The 22311-nt window shown below is 28.8% G+C and overlaps 1 protein-coding gene across 5 annotated transcripts in view; it reads right to left on the bottom strand.

Moving 5' to 3' along the window:
• Nucleotides 1-443: 443 nt before the first annotated feature.
• The window catches only part of LOC126851124 (ATP-binding cassette subfamily G member 4), a 32986-nt gene continuing 11118 nt past the window's right edge, over nt 444-22311 (bottom strand). Inside the window, exons 1-12 of one of the 5 annotated variants that reach the window (XM_050594761.1) lie at nt 19719-20084; nt 18285-18628; nt 9869-9986; nt 6715-6904; nt 6134-6279; nt 4329-4567; nt 3827-4123; nt 3360-3523; nt 3024-3192; nt 2825-2925; nt 2389-2730; nt 444-2302 (exon numbers count right to left, since the gene is read on the bottom strand). In XM_050594761.1, coding sequence (XP_050450718.1) covers nt 2144-2302; nt 2389-2730; nt 2825-2925; nt 3024-3192; nt 3360-3523; nt 3827-4123; nt 4329-4567; nt 6134-6279; nt 6715-6904; nt 9869-9986; nt 18285-18477 — 2118 coding nt within the window. In that variant the 5' untranslated portion in view covers nt 18478-18628; nt 19719-20084 and the 3' untranslated portion in view covers nt 444-2143. Of the gene's footprint in view, nt 2303-2388; nt 2731-2824; nt 2926-3023; nt 3193-3359; nt 3524-3826; nt 4124-4328; nt 4568-6133; nt 6280-6714; nt 6905-9868; nt 9987-18284; nt 18629-19718; nt 20085-22311 lie in introns of those variants that run through there. The other 4 variants (XM_050594762.1, XM_050594763.1, XM_050594764.1 and 1 more) reach the window with 4 other exon arrangements.

The raw sequence follows: 22311 nt of genomic DNA, 5'->3' as shown, positions 1-22311 counted from the left end.
AGAGTTCATTATAATATTGAATAAAGATTAATATATTCATAAAAGAAACTTGTACACATTCCTGAAAAAACTAATAAAAAAAGAAAGAACGGGAGAGACACAGAAAGAGAGAGAGAGGGGGGGGAGGGGGGAAAGAGAGAAGTGTTAATAAATGTTTTTTATGAGTTTTCTACTTCATTATTTATATACGAACTTATGATAGTTATATATTGAAAATTATAAATCTATCTGCTTACATATAAAAAATAATATTGAATAATTTTATTTTTAAAACATTATATATGCATATATATATTGTTATATATGACTTATGCGATTAAATATTAATATTCTTTAAATATAAATGGTATAATAAGGTATAATAAAAAGGTATAATAAATAAGTATTTAGCACGATGAGATAAAAGGATACAAGGGATAAAAAAACAAAAAAATTGAACAGTATTATGAAAAGCATATCTTTTTTGTATTTTATAGATGTGCAATATAAACTATAGCAACGATTATGTCAAACCAATACAGACACACATATCTCAATGTATCTTATTTTATAAAAGTGTATTTCGTTAATAATCGATTATATATTTTCAATTATTTATTTATTTTGATCATTTATTTGTTTTATCTACATAAATATATATTTTATCGTAATAATTACTTCATTTGTCTGAGCGCCATAATCCCGTTAATCGATTTTTAATTTAATAACTGATTTTTATGAAAGATATTTAAATAAGCGACATGTTTTATAATTTCCATCGAAAATTTTTAACTTTGATTTTTGAGAACAAATTTATATTACAATTTTATAGATATATAGAATTGTGATGAAGTATACTTTTCTTCTCACGTCTTTAAAAATTTAATTCTTTTTGTTTTTTTCATAATTTTTAACATTATAAAATAATCAAGGTTTATGCTTATTTAGAAGAATAGCGACACATATATTCTCTCTTTCTGTGTTTGGAAGATAATAATAATTTAATAAACATATATAATAACGAATTAATTTAATAAATTTGTTTTTAACAGTTCCAGAAAAACAAATGGTTATCAAAATGATCATTTTGTCTCTTTTAGTTTTGTTAAGAAAGTTTGATTTGCACATTTCAATTTTTGAGTATCAACCAATACAGAATAACGCAGAAAGAATTTGTTCATTATATTTACAAGAATCATGGATTTTTACAGGAGCACATAAACGCTTAATTTGACACAATCTATCAGGGCTGCTCTTTTCTATAAAGCGTTGATAACACTTGGTCTTCAAACAACTTGGTATAAAATTAATATCTGGCAAGATAAACTCGTGCGCTTATAAATTATCTGTCTTTCGGACGCATTATTTCGTCCCAGCTAATTTTAAGAACATGAGCATTTGCATTTGAGTTTCTCTAACACTTTTTTTCTTTTTGCATTATTAAGCTCACAGCCATTAGTGGATAAAATAGAGCGGTCGCTCATGAAATACATCGATTAAGGCCTCATATTCGTTCATGGAAGGATAAACACGATCTAGGGCAACTGAAAACCCCCCTCCTACTTTTTCCACAAAAATTCTTAAAAATTATATGCGAATTAATTCTTTTCGCTTCACATTTCTTTCTCATCGTGCGGCGAACATTTAAATTTAGTATAATAACTCTAAGTTCGACGTACGTACACGATTGCATTCTAACGAAAATGTTGCTGTATAATATAAAAAGGAAGATATATATGATATATATTATATATACATACATACATATATATACATATATATATATATATATATATATATATATATATATATACACATCCTAAGCAAATATGTTACAATCGTGATTACTCGTCGTTGTGTGTTAAACTTAATTAAAAATATAAACTTAATTAAAAATATAAATAAGTTATATTAGTATTATATTCTTACAATTAAATTTAGCAACAATAAAACATGAAAGAATAAATCATATTTTGTGATATTTTTGAAATGTATTAATGCCTTTTCTCGATAGAGAACAATTATTGCCGCGAGAATTCTCGCTGAGAAATGCCACAAAAATTTTTGCATAAATTTTTTTATCTTTTGATTGTATTATGAGACATCGAAGCCCAAATCTTCATTATTGTAAAATATCTTACAATTATTCGCGCGTATTGATAATTTACCGAGCATTCTTTATCTTCCAGCAGAGGAAGAAATACGCGGCGATTCGGAGCACCACGAATATGAGAAGAAGAGCGAGGATATCTAGAGTAAAATCAGCATCGAGCATGTCCAGTTCCTCCAGTGTCACTTCCGGATTTTTAAAGTGGCAATATACCTAGAAAAAAACAAGCATTATTGCCTTCTGCAATTGATTCCGTATTTATGATTGATGCCAACATTCCATGCTGTATCTAATCCTACCTGGAAACACTTCAGTTTCTCTCGACCGTAGCCGTAAACAGTCAAAGCTGTTCCCTCGAAACCATATCTAATGTAGCTGAGATACGTAATCCATCGTAGATAGACCGGAATCGCGTCGAAACTGACAAAGAAGCCTGAGAAAAGGAGGAACGGCACCGACATCACCGGCGCCAGGAACACGCCGTTCTGCACGTTCATCGCAGCGCCGACCACGAGGCCCACCGATTGCGCGACGAAAGAAATTAGCAGACAAATACTCACGAACATCCAATATCGCGTCATATCCGCCGGTTGGCTCGTCATGAAGTACACGATAGAGACGTATATTACACAAAATATAGTCTGAGAAAAATAAAAAATATGAGAATAATTATTTATTCGTTATGAAAAAAAATATGTACGCATGTTGTTACTTGATAAAGCCTAGCGATCTTACCTGAAACGGTAAATCAGAAAGAGTAATTGCAAAATAATATGCTTTGAGAGAGTACCATCTGTTAAAGTTCTCTTTTAAAAGTACAGGCAGTTCTAGTGGGACTAAAAATAAAAATCAATGGTTTAAATGGTTTTTTAGAAATAATGTGAAAATTGCTATTTTTTTGTCAAAGTAGATAAGCATAAATTTGATAACTTACAGGACAGAATGGTGATAGTCATGGAAGTGTACATAAGAAATAGCATATTGAAGAACAGAAATCCGAGATTACTAAGTACTTTAGCGCCATCGTTTCCGATATCATAATATAACGCGGTGATTAACGACGCTACCAGAAGGTGAGCGAAGAGTCGGAGGTACATAAGAGTCTACGAATGTAAAGGAATTAAAAATTAGAATTTTAAAAAATTAAAAAATATATTATTTAAAAAAATATCTTCAATCGCGTAATATTGCATATTAAAATAACAAATACACATATAGAATTTACGATTGCAAATATAAGCGAAAAATCTCATTCTTTCGAAGTACTTACCCAATCTCTACGACTGAAGAGTAAAGCACGCTTCAGAACGATGTAGAATTGTAACAATTCGGATATAGGATATCTTTCCGGCGTTACTGCAATGGATTCATCGAGCAAAGCCATGCTGGCATTGTCTTTCTTATCCGTGTCCATAGGGATTACCATATCTATTGCTAAAATATTAATATTCCACGTGTTACTTATTATATTATGTTTTATATATGATCTTATTACGATATATCAATTTACACGATTAATTCTAATTCTTCGACATAAAATTCGAAAATATAATGAATGAAATAATTAGTTGAAATGTAAGTAAAATTAAAACATGATATATAGGCTCTTTACAATTATGCTGATATATATAATTGCAATAAATTATATAAGTTGAAAAATCTTCATACAATCGAATTGTAAATTATCACTATGTCATATTACAGTTTATTATAGAGACGTAAAAAAGTATTTTATACCTTGTTTAGCAATGTCATTCATAGCATAGCCCGATATGAGTTTCTCATTGCTAATCTCCTTCGGTCTCTGTTCCGCGAACTTCTCCTCAAGATTATTGACATCATTTTTGTCTCTGATTTTAATTTTTTCTATGCTATCGCCATTCTTCAAAATTCCTGTTGAGGCAGCGCAATTGTTCATCTCTTCCTTCGTCTCGGCAAACGTATATCCCTCGCGTATATCGTATTTGCCATTGTTTATCGCGTTTACTAAATTCTTGATATTATCGCCATATTCACCGCATGATACCTCAATGACTGCAAGATAGATCGTGATAAATATTATGCTATAACTTTCACACAAAATTTACAAAGAAGATGTCGAATTTACAACAAATAAAAAAATCTCAAATTTGACAACTTATGTATGAATTATTTTCTTCAATTTATTTTACTTTTCAACATGATGGTTATCATAAAATACTGGCATTGAAAAATCAATTTTTTATTTAATAAAACTTACGAAACGATGCTGGGTTATGATAATTCGGACAATTAAGGCCAATTGTTCTTAGAAAAGGCACCAATTGTGAAGTGGAGCCCTGATAAACGCATTGACCTTCGGCTAACGTATAGAGAGCATCGAACATCTCGAAAAGCCTTGCGCTGGGCTGATGAATAGTACAGATTATCGTTCTACCGCCTCGTGCCAATGTCTTCAACAACGAAATGCACTGGAAACAAGATGAGGAATCCAAGCCGCTGTAAACAATCGGATAAAATTAATCAGTATTGCTAAATCACCATACTTAAATCTTTTCGTGTCTCTTTTTTTTTATTCGCCTGTGTACATTTGTATAATGATAGCATAAAGAAAATTATAAAATGGGTCTTCTGGGAAAATAAAAGAGTTGACAATCTGCCTAAAAAAACTTTGACGAAATATCAAAAAAAAAAAAAAATATCCGTTAATTGCATAAAATATTAACTGATACGTTTAATAGAATATTGATACTTCAACATTCGCAATGATTAACAAAAGTAAATGGCGATGCTAAGTGACTGTAACTTTTTTTTAAAGACTGTAACTTTTTTTTCAAGTTCTTGATCCAGCATAGACCTTGTAAAAACCAGTCATACCAATCTCATATAATATTTAATTTTATCAATATAAAAAGAAATTGATGACTCTTATAAAATTGATCAAGTATAAAAAAATATTCCGAGAAGATTTAATGTGATTTTAGATTAGAAAATTAATTTTAAATTTTAAATGATAGGAGAATGGAAATTTCATGCGTTTAGTACATAAATAGTTTGGTTTTTCTTGATAGATAAGATCATCATTTATCAAAATAATCGTGTTTGATAATCTGTAGAATATGCTATAACGTCATACTGTTTGGATACAAAAATTCTGTCGACTGTTTCAGTGAAAGTTATCGACGAAAAAACAATTCAAAAAAACCAAGCATTTACTTTCTCCGGCTACTGTATAATCTTTTGTATCTTAACTGAGATATTCATATATTCAAGAGATTTAAAATATACATCAACTGTAATCCAGCCGTGGTAAAAGATAAAAGATAAATTAGCCAAAATTTATTAAATTTTATAATTTATGTACATTGTATTTTTAAGACAAAAAGTATAATTATTTATTATTTAATAAGTTCCGCAAGATTTCATGCAGCTTTAAATCTAGAGCAAGGTAGATATTTGAAAGTTTCAAAGAGGAGAAACTTAAACGCATGACGCATGACATTTATCAAAACCTGAAAAATTCATAGTCTTGGTACAAAAAGACATCCCGCTTGACATTGGCCATGCCAAGAACCGAAGATCAAGGAAGTTATTTAAAGGCGAAATAGTTTTCTCTCTTTCTCTCAAATTTTTTCTCTCGCGTGCTTTTTAGAGAAAGTAAAAGAGATTATTGCTGAGATTTTCTCCGAATTATCTAATTAACTGGGAATTTTTTAAAATTTAAATCGTCAAATATATTTCTAATATTGTAAATATCTTGTTAAATTTTTGTCTTTATTTTTATTAACAGCAAATCAGTTTATTCGTAAAATTTATTTTCAGAGAATCAAAAGTCTTATATGCGACAAGTTAAAATTATCATAAAAAATGATATTATATATTTAGAAATAATATAATTTATTAATCGTATAATAAAAATCATATAAGAGATTATATCGCAATTTTTAACGATTTCGTGATACCACACGTATATTTCTTTTATTTAAAATGTCAGATACATGAAATTAACAATCAAATTATTTATATATAACTGCAAACGTAATCATAATTATTTTGCATACTCACCTAGTTGGCTCGTCGAAAAACATTATAGGAGGGTTATTGACCAGTTCTAGAGCGATAGAAAGTCTTTTCTTCTGACCACCACTCAGATTCGAGGTCATGGTTCGACGGTGCTCAGACAAACCGAGAGTTTCAAGGATTTCTTGAATCTACAGAGGAAACAATTTTAATGCATCGATAATTATATATAACAGAAAATTATATATATATATACAGATTTTAATCTGTGAGAAGAATGAAAAACGGGATATGTGAAGAGAAGACTGTATAAATCGATTTAGAGAGAATCTGTATGTTAAATTTTTGCTTTATAATTAAATACAATGTTGAGAGAACCGATAATTAAACATAATTAAAAAGTTGAATAAGGTAATAATAATATATAGTGAGAGGGGGGAGAGAGAGAGAGAGAGAGAGAGAGGGGGAGAGAATGGACAAAATAGCAATAAATTCACAATTATAACTATCGCTATAATATTTAATATCAATTAATGAAATAATTACATTTGATTGTTATATGTTTGAAAGTGTCAGATCGTCTAGATCTGTTTAGGCCAACTAATTCGATAAGAGAATCAGCTTACCACTTCTTCTTTCTCTGCTTTGTCGACGTGTGAACTAAGCTTAAGATTCGCTGCAACCTTCATAGCTTCCGCTACCGTTAGATTCCCGTACAATTGATTGTCCTGCATGATGTAGCAGGAGAGTTTCCTGAAGGCACTGAGATTTCTTTCGTGGCCATTTATTGTGATGCTACCCTCTGTACTTGTCGTCCTGCGGTAAAAATTTCCTAATAAATAACTCGCAACATATCAAACTCAATACGTTCGCTTGCATTAATATGTTTTCTTGCATTTTCACACATTGCATTATAAAAATAAATTGTGAGAGAGGAGAATTTATATACATGTATTTTAAGTTTTATCCAATTATCAGAATAACGAGAGAGATGTCTCTTTTTTTATAACAAGTAATAAAAAATTTGTTAAAAAAATTTAAGTCAATGATAAGTATTCCATCAACGCACTCTCGACTATACTTATATTTTAACTCATTAATAATTCATCAATTTTTTAATCTACCGCATAAGGAAAGAGTCAATGTCAAATCGTTCTACGTGTCACCAGCATCTTCGATCGTAAATGCGTGAAACTCGATAGTGCACAAACATTGCAGCTGCCTATGAAACCGGTTTGGAAAATGCGATGAAAAAGAGGCAAATAAATAGCGAAACAACTTTTACAAAGTAAGTACATCATGGATTATGTTTCTTGTAGGTGTTAAAATCCACAGGCTGCTAATGTCGCAAAGAAATCAAAAATCGACCTTGAGCTATGATTTATAGATTTAGAGAAAACGGTAAGCGACTCGTATTACCGCATATTTATATTCTGCTAACATTATAATTGTTTTCCCGTATTGTGCATATCATTTTTTAAATAGTTAAATAATACATAGAGTATTCATACATAGATATTCATACATTATTCATTTTCAACAGGCTGTGACATGAAAACTTGACTGCTGCAAAAAAAAATTTAGAAGATGATGGATGTATTGTAGAAGTTGATCTTTTTTACATCATAACTGAGTCAACAAAAATAATAATCAAGCAATGTCGTTATGGACAATTAATGATCGAATATTTGTGTGTGTTTTTGTGTGTGTTAGCTTATATAAAATGCAACTATGTTCAAAACCGGTTTAAATCGTATGATCTGAATACATTTTTTCGTAAGTAGTATTCATTGCAACGTTTACACGCTATTATACGTTCAATTTAAAGGTAAAAGTATAGAGCAAGAAGAAATCGTTGATTTCTTGTTGACAGTCGACCTTACAATCGCCATACAAAATGGAACGCAGGCAAGAACGCGCCTTGACACAGCAAATGGTCTCTTCGATTTATACGTAAATGAGAAGGCAATTTTAACAATGCAAAGAATATAAAATAGGAAATTTCTAATTAAGCAACATCTGCTAAACTGATTACTAGCTTTGAAAAATGACTGTTGGACGAGCAAGTTAATGCTTTATTCTTTATTAAACGTATATACTGAGAATTATTTATACACTATACGATTATAATATATAAAAATGATATAAACTGTACTATTTTATTCAAAAATATTGATAATAAATTAAATAAATCTGTAAATTTTTGTTGGACAATTCTCAGGATTCTCGAAGAAATCTGAATAGATTGTTTTGTCAAGCAAAACGTTTTAGTAGACAGCCAATCAAAAGACAATACATCGAAGTAGAAAGTGTACATTCAGTGCTTTGTCAGCTTATTCAATAAAATATTCTTGCGAGGCGATTTTAATACCATATAACTAAATTACGATAACAATTAAAATGTGAAACACACATATATTTCGATTGTATAGCAGAAAAATATAATTTTTTAATTATTTCATTAATTTTGCAATCACCAGCAAAAAATATTCTTGTTTGGCAGCAGTTTCGTAATGATACACGAAAACACGAAGAAAGTGAGACTCGTATTTCGTCGAAGAAAGTGAGATCGCCCAGTATAGCGAAGAAAGCGAAATCATTGGGATAAAAAAACTGAAAGTACAGTATGGGGTCATGCCGAGATTATGTATACATACGATGAAATCTTCCCGCAGCGCGGTCGGCTTATGGTAATGCACACATACAAATTTGCACGAATACCTTAGGTATTCTAGTAACGTGTCGCAAACTTTGAAGTCAAAGTACCAATTTTCGCAGAAAGGGAAAAAAAACGCATGCCCGGACGTGCCGTTATTGCCGTTTTTCCTTATGTATGTCACATTTGTTCGTTGATGTACGAACGACAGGCATGGAAATTTCACACAGGACATATCTATCATACTTGGCGTTTTGGTTAATCATCTGACGTAAATCTTAAGAAAGCGCGAATTCCGACGAAATTCTTTGCAAATGCTATACTAGTTGAAGCGATTGAGTATTCTGATGATTGGGTAAATTACGCAAAGTATCTCTGGTTGAATTCTATTTAAATATTTGAATATTTAAATATTTTTCTTTCAGCAATAAGCTTTTGAAAAATGAGAATTCTTAATATATATTTATACTATTACTTAATACATATTGAATATATTTAGATACATTTTATAACATTAATTTGCAATAAATTGCATTAAATGATAATCGAAAATTCAATAGATATTATGATGACAATTAAATACAATTAGAATAAACAATTAAATTGTAATTTTATGAAAGTAGCTTTGATATTTTCGTAAAAAATGAGAAATAAATTGGGTAAATAGTTTATGATTCATTATTCTCGAGCAAATAATTCTCATGTCTTTTTTTTAAATAGAATTTATGACAATATGAAAAAGTAATTAAAACAATGTTGTATGCATTGTAAAAATATATGTGTGAGTCATGAAATAAGCAGTAGCTTATTCACTGAATGAATAAGAGTGGACTTTTATCTGTTATTTTTTATCAGCTTATTCGTATTCACATCAATATAGGAATACATACGTCAGTTGCAAAATACATATTGCAAGTTAATGATATAGATGTCAGATAATGCACAATATTAATTCACAAATTTATATTTTATTGAAACTGAGTGTATTTCTTTATGCGCATTATTCTTTTTTGTATATTCTCGATATCGTTAATAATAAAACTATATTAGTCTATTAGATACGCTAAGGTAATTTTATTAATAATAATTGTATCGTAAAAGTTTCATCAGCACTTTTGACTCACTTGTATCCGGTAAGGATGTTTAGGAGCGTCGACTTTCCTGCACCAGAAGGACCCATAATAGCCGTCAACTCTCCGGATCGCAGTCTGCCACTGACGGATTTGAGAATCGTTTTCACATCTAAAAATAGAACAAAATTGTTAAATCCGTATGAAAAAACTTACTATTTGCTATACAACAATCTGATATAATCAAAAATAACAATAAATTTAATCTTATTTTGCAAAAAAACATTTTTGATGGAATGTATAATATTTAAAAAAAACATATAATGAGAATGCTCTTTAATAAATATTTATTAAGAAATAATATGCCACTGTGTAAAAAACATAATAAAAAATAAAAACCGGAAATATGCTTAATGAATCTTTATTGATTGATAAACGTAATTTTTTAAATTAAAATATTTACATATATTTTGTGAACAACAAGCTTATAGATCGTAAGCTTATTTTTAAACAAGCATATATGTATATTGGTGATATTCTTGCGATTAAGCACTTACTAATTAATTAGAATTAAATACTTTTCTAAATGACCATCATGAATCACATTTGTTAAAGTTGACCGTCGTACCGAGATGGCATAAGCGTAATCTCTGTTTTTTGTGACATCGACTATGAACATAATGTGTGCTTGGGATATCGGACAAAGAGAACAGGACAAAGTCCAGAATAAGCTCTCATACTATATATTTGCGTATATAACATTACTTGTGTGATTCATATGTAACTGCAAGGTCAGAAGATCGACTTTAATTGATGAGCTCGTTGATTACAATAAAAAGTCAAATTGTTTCAAACTCGATTTTTAATTATTTTTATTGTTAAATAATTTTTATAATAATAAAAAAAATAAAGCAATTAAGATTCTTTTGATAATAATTAGCAGATATATGTATTTGTAATTTCTATATATCTTTTATTTTTTTATATTAATTAGAAAAATTGATTTAACACAATTTCTATTTTACAATTTTATTTTCAAAATTAATTAAAAAGTGGGGAATGTAATTTATTATGCATATTATTTAATTAGAAAATATAAGAGCTTTTTGTTTAAATAATATTTAATATTTATTTTATACATGTTTTATATAGTATGTACTTTAATAAATATTTTAAATTTAAATTAAAATATATACGCAGAAAAAATATCTTCATTAAAATATTATTAATTTGAAGATACATTAGAAAAAAATATGTAGCATATTATCAAACATAAAATATAAGATATTTTATCAGTATTATATATAGAAATATTTTAATATATGCGAAATAACTGTTTTAAATTATGATATTTCATAAAATTTTCTCTAAACTGGTATATTTATTATTAAGTTAATTATTCTATCTATCATCAAAAATTATATTTTGCTTCTTGCAAATTACAATCGAATAAACAAACTGTTTTTCAAAAATACATTATTCAGCAAGTATGTCTTCAATTTTAAAGTAGAAGTTTTTTATTTCTATGAATATTAATATGCAACAAAATAATTTATATAAAATAAAACATTTTTAGTAAAACGTTTTTATTAAAACACTTTCAAAAAGATATTTATTAATATTTAACTGACGCAATATGCGTCAGCCGCGATAAGTATATGCGAATCCATCGATTCTATAGATCGCACGTGTGTCGTATAACTTGACCTCCCGGTTTTATAAAGTATCTTAATTTCAGACTAGTGTTCCTGTTTCAAAATATATTGATGATGGTTGAACGGCGCTTTTGCAAATGCAGTCTACTAATCAGAAACATTTAGTTTAAATAAAAGATCTAAAATACTATTGCAGCATTGCCTCAAGAAAAAAACTACGAATGCGTCAGTATATTGTTACAGCAACCGCATGACTTTTGAATATCATTTCCCATGTCACAAACATATAATCAGTGAAACAATGAATTCTATTCTAGTTCTTATAAAAGTAGACTGGATTATTCTTTGAGTTTAAAATCTTACTATCAAAACTACAATAAAAATCGATGTTATAAATTTTCAATTATAATAAATAAATGTCACTTGAAGAGTTTTTAAAAAGCTCAAAGTATTGCACAAATTCTATTATTTTTTATTGTTTGTATTTACAAGCTAACAAAAGATGCCATTTGTTTTCATTAATTTCAAGCTTGTACAAAATATGTTCTACAAAAGCAACAGCAGAAAAAATCGCTTAGGGAAACGTTCCGCATTACACTTATATATGTTTTGTATTAATGTCACGTTTTGTTATAAGAATGTACGCATGTAAAATGCATACATTCGAATTAATATTTCCTGACGAAGATAAATACTTCCATTGTTATGTCACCTATAAGAATGCCCTCATATAATCACTTCATTGCTTGCTATGTACGCAAATATTTGCGATCCGAACATGAAGAAGCATAAAATCGTAATAACATATTAAATTTTTTTTTTGTTTCAAGGTGAATCGATTCCAATCTTTATATAAAAATATATTAATTCTGTGCACAGGAATTTTAAGATAGATCAATTGATAAAAATAATTGGTCATATATATTCCTGAATATTAAACATATTTCTAGAATTTACACAGTGAATAATTAATATAATAATAATTAACATAATAATTAATTAAAAACTTAAATTTCTTATAAGATCGTCAACATCTTTATTTTAAAAAATTCTCATATATATTTAATATTTATATCTTTTTTATTATGAAAGATACATAATATGTTATTTTTTAGATTATATGACAAACTTTATATTTGTTAATCACAGCATTAATTATTGTATAACCATTTAAAATACTATACCAGTCTTTATATTTGCCAGATACAAACATTATTGCTATTTCGAGTGATTCCGATAACATTTTTTTGCTTTTGGCTTTTAAACAACAGGAAGTGCGTGATTTCTAGAATATCCTGTATGTTCATGCCTGAAGTAATGCAAACTTATTATTACTTATTATTGCTTTTGTAAGATAGTTTTCAGCTACAATAATTTATCACCTAAGTAAATGTTTATTGCGTATAATATTATGATCGTAATTATTACATGTAATTATTATATGTAACACATTGATTTTATATACATATAAAATTACTTTTCCATTAATTATATTTTTTATTAATTAAATTTTGCCGGATATTCCGTAATTCTGTCATAATTTTATTCTATAAAATTTTAGAATGATTGTGTTGCGCTTTCTTATGACTTGAAAAACGTAAATATCTTTTTCCCACATATATATCAAAGCTCACGTGCCACTAATTGCACCATTGTGCGCCGTTGATTGTACACAGTAATATTGCAGATTATAGAGGAGCAATCCTTTAACTTGGATCTACGCGAAGAGAGAGAGGATCAAGACAGAGATGAATCAAGTTTGCCAATTTCGAGCGTAGAGGAGGCTGCGCGCCGAATTACGCAAACTATGGATTGCAAAAATCTTTCTATGACATACATCGTAGCTTACAGCGTTTAAATTACTCCGATTGCTCACGCCGTATATGCGGGATATATACTTATGTACATGTGTATATGTGTTTGTATGTGGGTGTGTCTTTATGCGCATGTATCTGTGGGTGTAAATAAAATAGCAAGAGCCTAAAAGATAGAGAAAGTCAGATAGACGAAGAGACCTCAAAATCTTATGCCCGCTTATTTGTCTTCAGTAGGCTATACTGGACTTTCTTCATTTAATTTTGCAATCTTCTGAACAGCGCAATAAGGCTTCATGTCATATCAAAACGCTGTATCATAATCTCGTAAAAATATACCGTAATATTTACCATATAGGTAAGAATCTGTCGTATGTAATTCTTTTAAATATTGCAATGGGAGAACAAAAACTTTCAAAAATCGAGATAGAGTCGAAATTATCAGTTTGAAGTTATCAAACGCGTGCATTCACGGTTTTTAACTTGTGTTACTATTTTTATTATATTGTTGATAAATATTTTAATTCTGAAAGGAAAATGATGATTGCGAACAAAGATACTCGATAAGAATGTCGTCTTGACAATTTATGATTCACCGATTTATATTTTATTACATGGATATCACGTTGGTGAAACAATAAGATATAAAGTTTTATGGGATGGAAAAATGATGCTTCAATAATAATATAGATAATCAGTAATAGAATATAAAAAAGAAGAATAATAGAATATACAATTATTGTTTGATATTTCATTGTTGCACACATTGCAATCGTTCGCAGGCACGGAAAGATGATATAGGTCATATTATTACCCTAAATAGATAATGTATTTCACTCTTTAAGCCGATGAGAAAAATACGTTCAATGGTTATTGCATTCCTTTCGCATTGCAACATGTAAGCTGACAAATGTAAAATACACCGAAATGCAGCACATGTTTTTCACGTGTATCGTGATATCTGTCCAAACTGGTATCAATTTATCAGCGATACATCATTGTGTTTTCCTTAAAAAAATTCTTAAAGCTTCTCAAGTACTATACGCATGTGTGAGTAAGTTAATCAAATATTTTTTTTACCAAGAGAGATACACAATTATATATACATATATCTTACACAAATTTTTATAGATAAGTCATACCAAATTATTCAACTACTAGACATATCATTTTATATATGAAACAATGATATTCGTCAATGATTTTCGAGATACGACATCCTAAAAGAAATGGAAATATTGAAACATTCATGTGCACATCCATGAATGCATAATGCATATCTACTGCGTGTTTTATGATAACAATTATCTAATACATTGAAGAATCATTCAATATCTTTATTCGGACACGGAAAATATTTACCATTTGTGATTAGCATTTACGCCAGCAAAATCTTCTGGTAATGTGTTGCATTATATTATATTACATTTTTTCTTTGATTTATTGCCAGTTGTGGAAACAACTAAACAATTAATCTTGATGTAAAAACCGTAACAAATAGTATTAATATTACGTTTGCACTGAAGAAATGAAAAGAAAAACACTGTCATTTTGTATTTAATTCTATCTGCCTGACAGCAAAATGAGTTTATTACGGAAACCATCTGCAAGGTAGCATTACTAGAATATATATATATAGAATGTAATAATCCTGGATTACGTAGCCAACTGTATCGCAACTTTTAAACGGTTCATGAAGGCCATCAGATTAATTTCCTACTTCTTCAACAAAGATTGCAAGATAGCAAAATGCAATATTTTAATCTTGATATTTAAAATATTAGACGATTGAAATGTAATTTATCATTATCTCATATATTTACCATTTGTTATACATAATGTTTAGATAGCGACATTGTCTTTCTAGATCATAAAATAATCAATTCGATCCTCTTGATTGATATGAAATTATTTATCAAAGTGATGACTAATTCTCAAACCAGAATCTAATTTGCGAGGAATATCGATACCGTTGAGACAGAGATTTATCCTACTATAACTATTGCAAGTGTAACAATCCACTTGGCAGCTACGATAAGAAGAACAAAGACTTCGAATAATATTTACATTGCTTGAGATATTATTATATCTCGTCATATTTTCTGTTGACTACATGTCAAGAGTCAAGTATACCTATTTTGTAATGTTTACAAAGAGAAATATAATCGTGATATTTTTTCTTTAAACCAATGTGTTCTTTAAAATGTTTTAAATAATTTGAGTATACACGTATTAGGCATTTACGCAGCCATTAAGTCAAATTAATCTGTTTTTTTTTTTTTGTGTGAGCTCAGACAAATCAATGTAATTAATGTACCCTGTTTGACATAGATATTACGTCATAATAGACCATCTTGCAAAATTGTTATTGATGTGATTATTATCTGTGATGTGCAATTAAACCGGATCTTTATTCAGATTTTTCTGAATGTCATCGCGGATAATATCAATAATCACAATTTGAGTGACGTATATACATAATTATTCACTTGCAAGTTAAAATATCAAATTTGAATCATTGACTCATAAAAAAAGCAAGGAAGCAAAGCACTTATAGCGTTACACAATGATCTAATTTTGTAATAAAATTTCAATAACTTCAACAAATATACAATTTAATTCTATAATACAATTTTCTTACACATGATTGCAATTTAAGAATATCATTTGCAAAAGATGATTTATATTGCGAAAGTACCTTTATGCGAACTATAAAAAGAAAAAAAGGGCAATAGATGTACGCGTCATATGTCTATAAATAATCGAAATATAGTTTATAGCGTATATCCACATCATAAGGCAAAATGTCATATATCGCAAAAATAGAAAGAATCTGACCACGATACAAAGGCTGCAATGGAAAATCGATTACCCAGTATATAGTTGATACAAAAGACTTTTTATTGTTAGTATTATTATTACATTATTGATCTGATGTAGAGAAAGAAAGAGAGAGAGCGAGAAAGAGAGAAAGAGAGAAAGCAATGCGTTGACACAAAGTACAACAGGTGGTAACATTAATATTTACGTTTGAATTATATTCATGAAAATATATGCGTTGAATAAATTTCTTAAATATGTTCCATGTTTAAAAAAACATGGACAAATCATTCACATGTGTCATACTTTTCAGCGGCCTTTAAACTATCGTTATCACATGTAACGTCTACATTATATTCTAGTAAGAATGCCCCCAGAAATGCACTCGCGGAGTGTCCGTTGCATGCCGTTGCGCCGCATTACAGAGCTGCGGAAACGCATTTCTTTCATTCAATTGACACGCGTGCGTGCACTTTCACTCGGTGGTCAATGTCATCGGAAACCAGTTTGCAATCATTTATCGCGCGTGACAAAGACCGATACGTCCGGAGCAGTTAATGACAGGTTTTCGCATATGAAGGCTATAAAAAAGAAGGAAAAAAGTCTAGTACAAGATTCATTGGCAATTCTTGGGCATGCAAAAAATCCATAAGATTCACAACGTAAATTGTAAATTGTAGATTTATCTGTTATTAGCGCGTATCAAAAAAATATATTTTACATACATAAAAAATGTATTTTTGTCTTGTAGAAATATAAATGAAAAAAACATACCGCAATATAAAGAAAACTATTAAATTTGACATCAAATACTTGTTAAAATTTTTCTGTTTTTCAAAATAACCGAAATATAATTCATACTATTGTTTTATCTATATATACAATCTACATGCAATTTTTCATGTGTATTTTATATTAATATCACAAGATTTTGAATGTTTCGTCGAAAACATTGCAACATGTTAACCAAATTAGTACGCGAAAGTATATAATATATAATGTATTCACACGGGAAAAACATCTTTTTAAGTACATATATATTTAAAAGATGCATGTGTAAACAAAACACAGCTTCGTGTGTTTTTGTAAACGTTTTATAGGACATAATTAGAGAGAGACCTCCATATATATTTATTAAAGAACCATTATAAGAACAAGTATAAGAATTCAAGCAAATAAACAACTTTTTAACATAACTTGAATGCGAATAATATTCACATGTGGAATGCAGTTCAAGGGCGGTATGTGAGTAAACCGTGTGATTTACGATGCAATTTCTATAATTACTGCGACTTTTTCTCATAAGACTACTACTTTTTTTACTACATCACATATTACTATCTGAATGTGCCAATACTTAATTAGAGTTTAAATATTATGTTAGTTCTAGTCGTTAACTTCTTTTTTCATTTCTTATCAACACATATAGCATATTTTTATTAAAATTTTATTAAAATTTTATAATTTAGCCTTGGTCTAACCATATAAAATCTAATTACCGCAAACTTGAAGTATGTTAACCGCATGTATGTCAATAGTATGAAAATTTCTAATCAAAATATAGAGATAAAGAACCTTCATTAAATTGCAACAGTTTCAATGTAGTAATAAACATTTTTAACGATATCTATAATAAATATTGAAAAATGTATCCTGATGTTTTATGCGCATATAAAATATAATTAAAAGTTATAAATAAATTGATGAATCTTATATTTCATTAATCTTCCATATCATAGAGCAAACAATTATCTTTCTTTCTTCGAATATCAGCTATCAATTTTTCTTCGAATATCATTCTATGCACAACGATATAACCAGCGTTGAGAATAAAGAATAGAGTACATATACGTATATCATCTTTATTTAAAAATATATATGATATAACTCTTTAGAAGTAAAGTTCAAATTTCAAAATTCAAGATTTTATCAAAAATGATATCATAATATCATGTAACATTTCTTGCTGTACATTGAGTTGTGAAACATGAAAGTTATTTTAGTGTATATATGTATATATGGTGTACACTATAATAATAGGGATGTTTGATGGAAAAAATATGATACAGATTATTTTCTCATACCTATTTTAATTGCAAACATATTGAAAAGCGTATATGTTTCCCATCATAATTTTCTGTGGATTAAAATATTTATATTAAATGGAAAATGTGTACTTACTATTTTTGCGGCCTTCTCGGACCTTATACGTGAGATCGGTAAAGGCCAAATCAACTGGTGGTCTCTTCGGTAAGTGCGTGATACTTTTTGGCTGCGCCGGCATAATCTGCAGCCGCACCATCGAGCTTTTCCTGGATTGGAACAAAACTCGATTGGTGTCGTCTTCCGTCGAGCAATTTCCCTCAAGCGTCATTTTTCAATGAGTTTTCCTTTCACGTTTTCTTTCTCGAATGCAAATCTGAGTTTGTCCCGGTCTTACTATCTGCTACTTTGTTGCGAGATCAATGTTATTGTGTTCACGAAAGTAAAAAAACGAAAGATTCCCCACTGATATTTATCACTACCTGCAATATCATTCGTATAATGCAATGCACTTCGCTTTCCATGCCACAGTTTTCATACATTTCAAATACATTACTTGGGAGAGGGAAGAAATTAATCTTACAATTAATGTATATATTGTCGGAGCAAGTTTGATTTAATAATGATTGACAAAATGTTAATTTAAAAAAAAAAAAAATAATCTTGTTTTATAATGATCTTATAATGATCTTATATCATTCGTGAAAAATTACAAAAAATATTTAATAATATTTTTGAGAGAGCAACGTATAAGTGACAAGAGAAGAAAACAGAGAAATTGCTTATATTTCTACTGCACTGTCAGTTCGTCATTTGTCAGATATAAACATGTTTGCGATATTTTTTACAGCACTAATTTTTTTGATCATGATGTAAATGGTACAATATGTAAAACAGTCAATCACGATAATTATATATGATTTACGTAGCTCATGAATCTTTTTTAAAGATGATAGAGATTTTTTTCCGCACAATGTAAATACTTATATTGTTAGAATATTATGTAAAAAGCGTAATTTCATACATTTTTGCATATAATATTGAATATTGCGTCTCATAAAAAGATTATACGTCATATGAATCTAATTTTATGCAAAATTAGCATTAAGGAAAAAAGAGACAACATTATAATATATTATAATATATAAATATACACCAATTTGCCAATCAGCATTTTATAAAACAGTGCAAATAGTCTCCAATCTTCTGTTGATCGTTTTATTATTATTTTATTATTTTATTATTTTATTATATATTTGTTATATAAAATTTGTATATAAACATTTTTTACATTTATAATTTATTCGCGGTCATACAAATCTGTTAAGCAAAAAATTTTAATAAAGATTTTAATATTAAATTCTTTTTATCAAAATTTATACTACGCAATAAAAAGCTCCGACAAAGTGTAAATGCAATAAAAAAAAAGAAGAATTGATGTAGAGAATTCTTTTTCATCAGTTTTTACATAAGAATATCTATATAAAAATTCTATTTTTAAAATATAACAAAAACTCTGAAATATTTCCTTGTAATAAACAGAAGAAATATGAGCAATTTTTTTTAACGTACGCTGATTCTTACACGGTTGGACGCGTACGTAATTTTATGCAATACTTCTTTGTTTGTCTGGAGAAGCTTTCCCGGACACTGAAACTAGCCTTGAGATGCAACAGAGCTCATCCTAATCTGTGCTCCGAAACGCACAATGAGGTGATCGATGATGATAATAGCACTACGTTCGATCTGTACGGCTGCATGTGTCGCGGCGCACTCCCGAATAGCGCGCAAAGTGTTACGATTTTCAGATGCACTGGATTGTGCTCCGATAATAAAGCAGGCCTGCAGTAGGAATAATTGGTGGGGAGACAAAAGAGCCGCTTGACACCTCCCCCTCAAGCTATGCTGTACTCGCTATGACGGTTCGAGACCAACTGACTTTAAAGCCGCGATAGCGTCGCGACCACCGCCATTGACCGCTGACGTCGTATCCCTTTTTGTCTCGCTCCCTCTTCTCTGTATTTCGTTCTTACTTCCCTTTTTCTACTGTGCACTATGCGATCAAGAAAGAAGGCATTCACGATGCATGAGAACAACATTATCGATAGATCAAAGTCCCCATTGAGAAGAACAAGGACATGATCATTGATTAATGATATTTTTCAAAAAAATTTAGTCATCTTTTTCAATTTGTTATGGTTTTCATTCTATAATTTATTCATTTTTTTTATAAAAGATTGTACGTGGGGATTTTTATTGATACCTTTCGATTTTTATTATTGTCAATTTTGTTATTGGTCAGCCGACTATCTGAAATATTTGGAATTTACGAGCAACCGTATATCACGTGGCTTATCGCCGTAGAATGAGATTATCTACATTAATATATCGATTTGTATCGAAAACTAATTAATATTGTCAGATGATAGATAACGATTTGCGGAATCAAAGTGTGTAGTAATAATATAAAAAAAAAAAGAAAATAAAAACATAATCTTGGTCAAAAATTTTTTTTAGAATTCGAACAAAGTACACACTGTCATTTGAATTTTAAACTATTATCAGAATGAACCGAGTTATTAGATTAACAGATTATCATTATGTAGTTATTGCCATGATAGAAGTAAGAAAATGCCATTTTAATTTGTAATTTCGATGAGATGACATCCCGGAAGAGCATTTTCATCACATTCTCAAAATCAATCTACAAATGTTTTTTGTTTGTGATTATTAAGTAAAATTATTGCGTTTCGTGCTCACAAATTACAATCACTGATAAAAAAATATGCGCCGTAGCATTATTTTTGAGAACTTTCCTCAGCTATATATGATGTGAGTTAATTCGTACGTCATACACTCATTCATAATGCAATAGAGATGTGGACTAACACCATTAAAGGATCGTCTTTAATATATTGACGTAAATGGATAATGATTTAAGAGGAATATGAAATTGACAATCGATTAACAGTTGCAACAGTTTATTAGTATGTTTAATGATTAAAAAATTTAATAATTAAAAAGAAATTTCTAAAGATATATTCCCTACTCTCTATTACATCTAAAGAAATGATTTTGTTCGTTATATTTAAATAATCTATATTTGAAATTACAAATATTAAAATGATTAAATGCTCAAACAATAATTACATTATTTTAAGATTAAGTACATTTATTTAATGTGTTAATTGAAATCTGAATACTCCGAATGATCACCGGAAGACGAGTGATTAAGTATTAGTTATAAATCGATCAACAGCGAAATTATACGTATTTTACGTCACAGGTACGTTTACGTGTTCATTAAATGCAATTTATATTTTCTGTGCGTTTGATAAAATACAATAAATTATATTATGATCCGCTACAAGATTGAAAGTTCGGCATATTTATGACCGCATCCTGTCACGTTTTGTAACTGCACTTATATAGAATGCAGAATATAAAAGTACTAATGAGATTTTCCTATTATTAATATTTAAAATTTTTTTGTTGATATCATTAAATTTTTTTTTCTTATATTTTCCCCGATATTAAAAGAATAAAAATGTTAATATATTATACTAAGTACAGATTATAAATATTTAAACGATAAACAGTTTATTAAAACATTATTCATGTTACGCTCCAAAAAAATAATTATTGTGATAAAGATAAAAGTTAAATTTTTACGTTATGTATTTTAACGATACAATCGATAAAACACAAAATAAAGCGTAATAATTAATAGTAAAAGATATCTGATTAGTCGATCAGACGCTAAAAAAATCTGATCGAGCATAATATGCATTTATGTATAATCGGAGACTAGATATTTTATCAAAATAATATAACGCTTATTGCGTATAATTAGTTTATAATTTAATTGTTCATGTTTATATAACTAGTAGTAACTAAACGCAATAAGAATTATGAAATAATTTTTTTCTTTTCTTTCTAAGTGTTATTGCAGTCATACAAAATGCAATCAAATTTTTATTTCAGTTTATAAAAATGAAATAGATTATTTAATAAGATGAAGAATCATAAAATAAATTTAAAAGAAAAAATATAAAGAGAGATAATAAATTTTTGTTTTGTTATTCCTCGATAGATTTGATATGTCATAATTCGAGAATTTTAGACATGCTATTGCGAACGTGATTTTTCAATAGCTATCTTTTTT

Source organism: Cataglyphis hispanica, chromosome 7 (genome assembly GCF_021464435.1).
Source record: "Cataglyphis hispanica isolate Lineage 1 chromosome 7, ULB_Chis1_1.0, whole genome shotgun sequence".
Taxonomy (NCBI): Eukaryota; Metazoa; Arthropoda; class Insecta; order Hymenoptera; family Formicidae; genus Cataglyphis; species Cataglyphis hispanica.
This window is presented reverse-complemented; position numbering and strand designations above follow the sequence as displayed.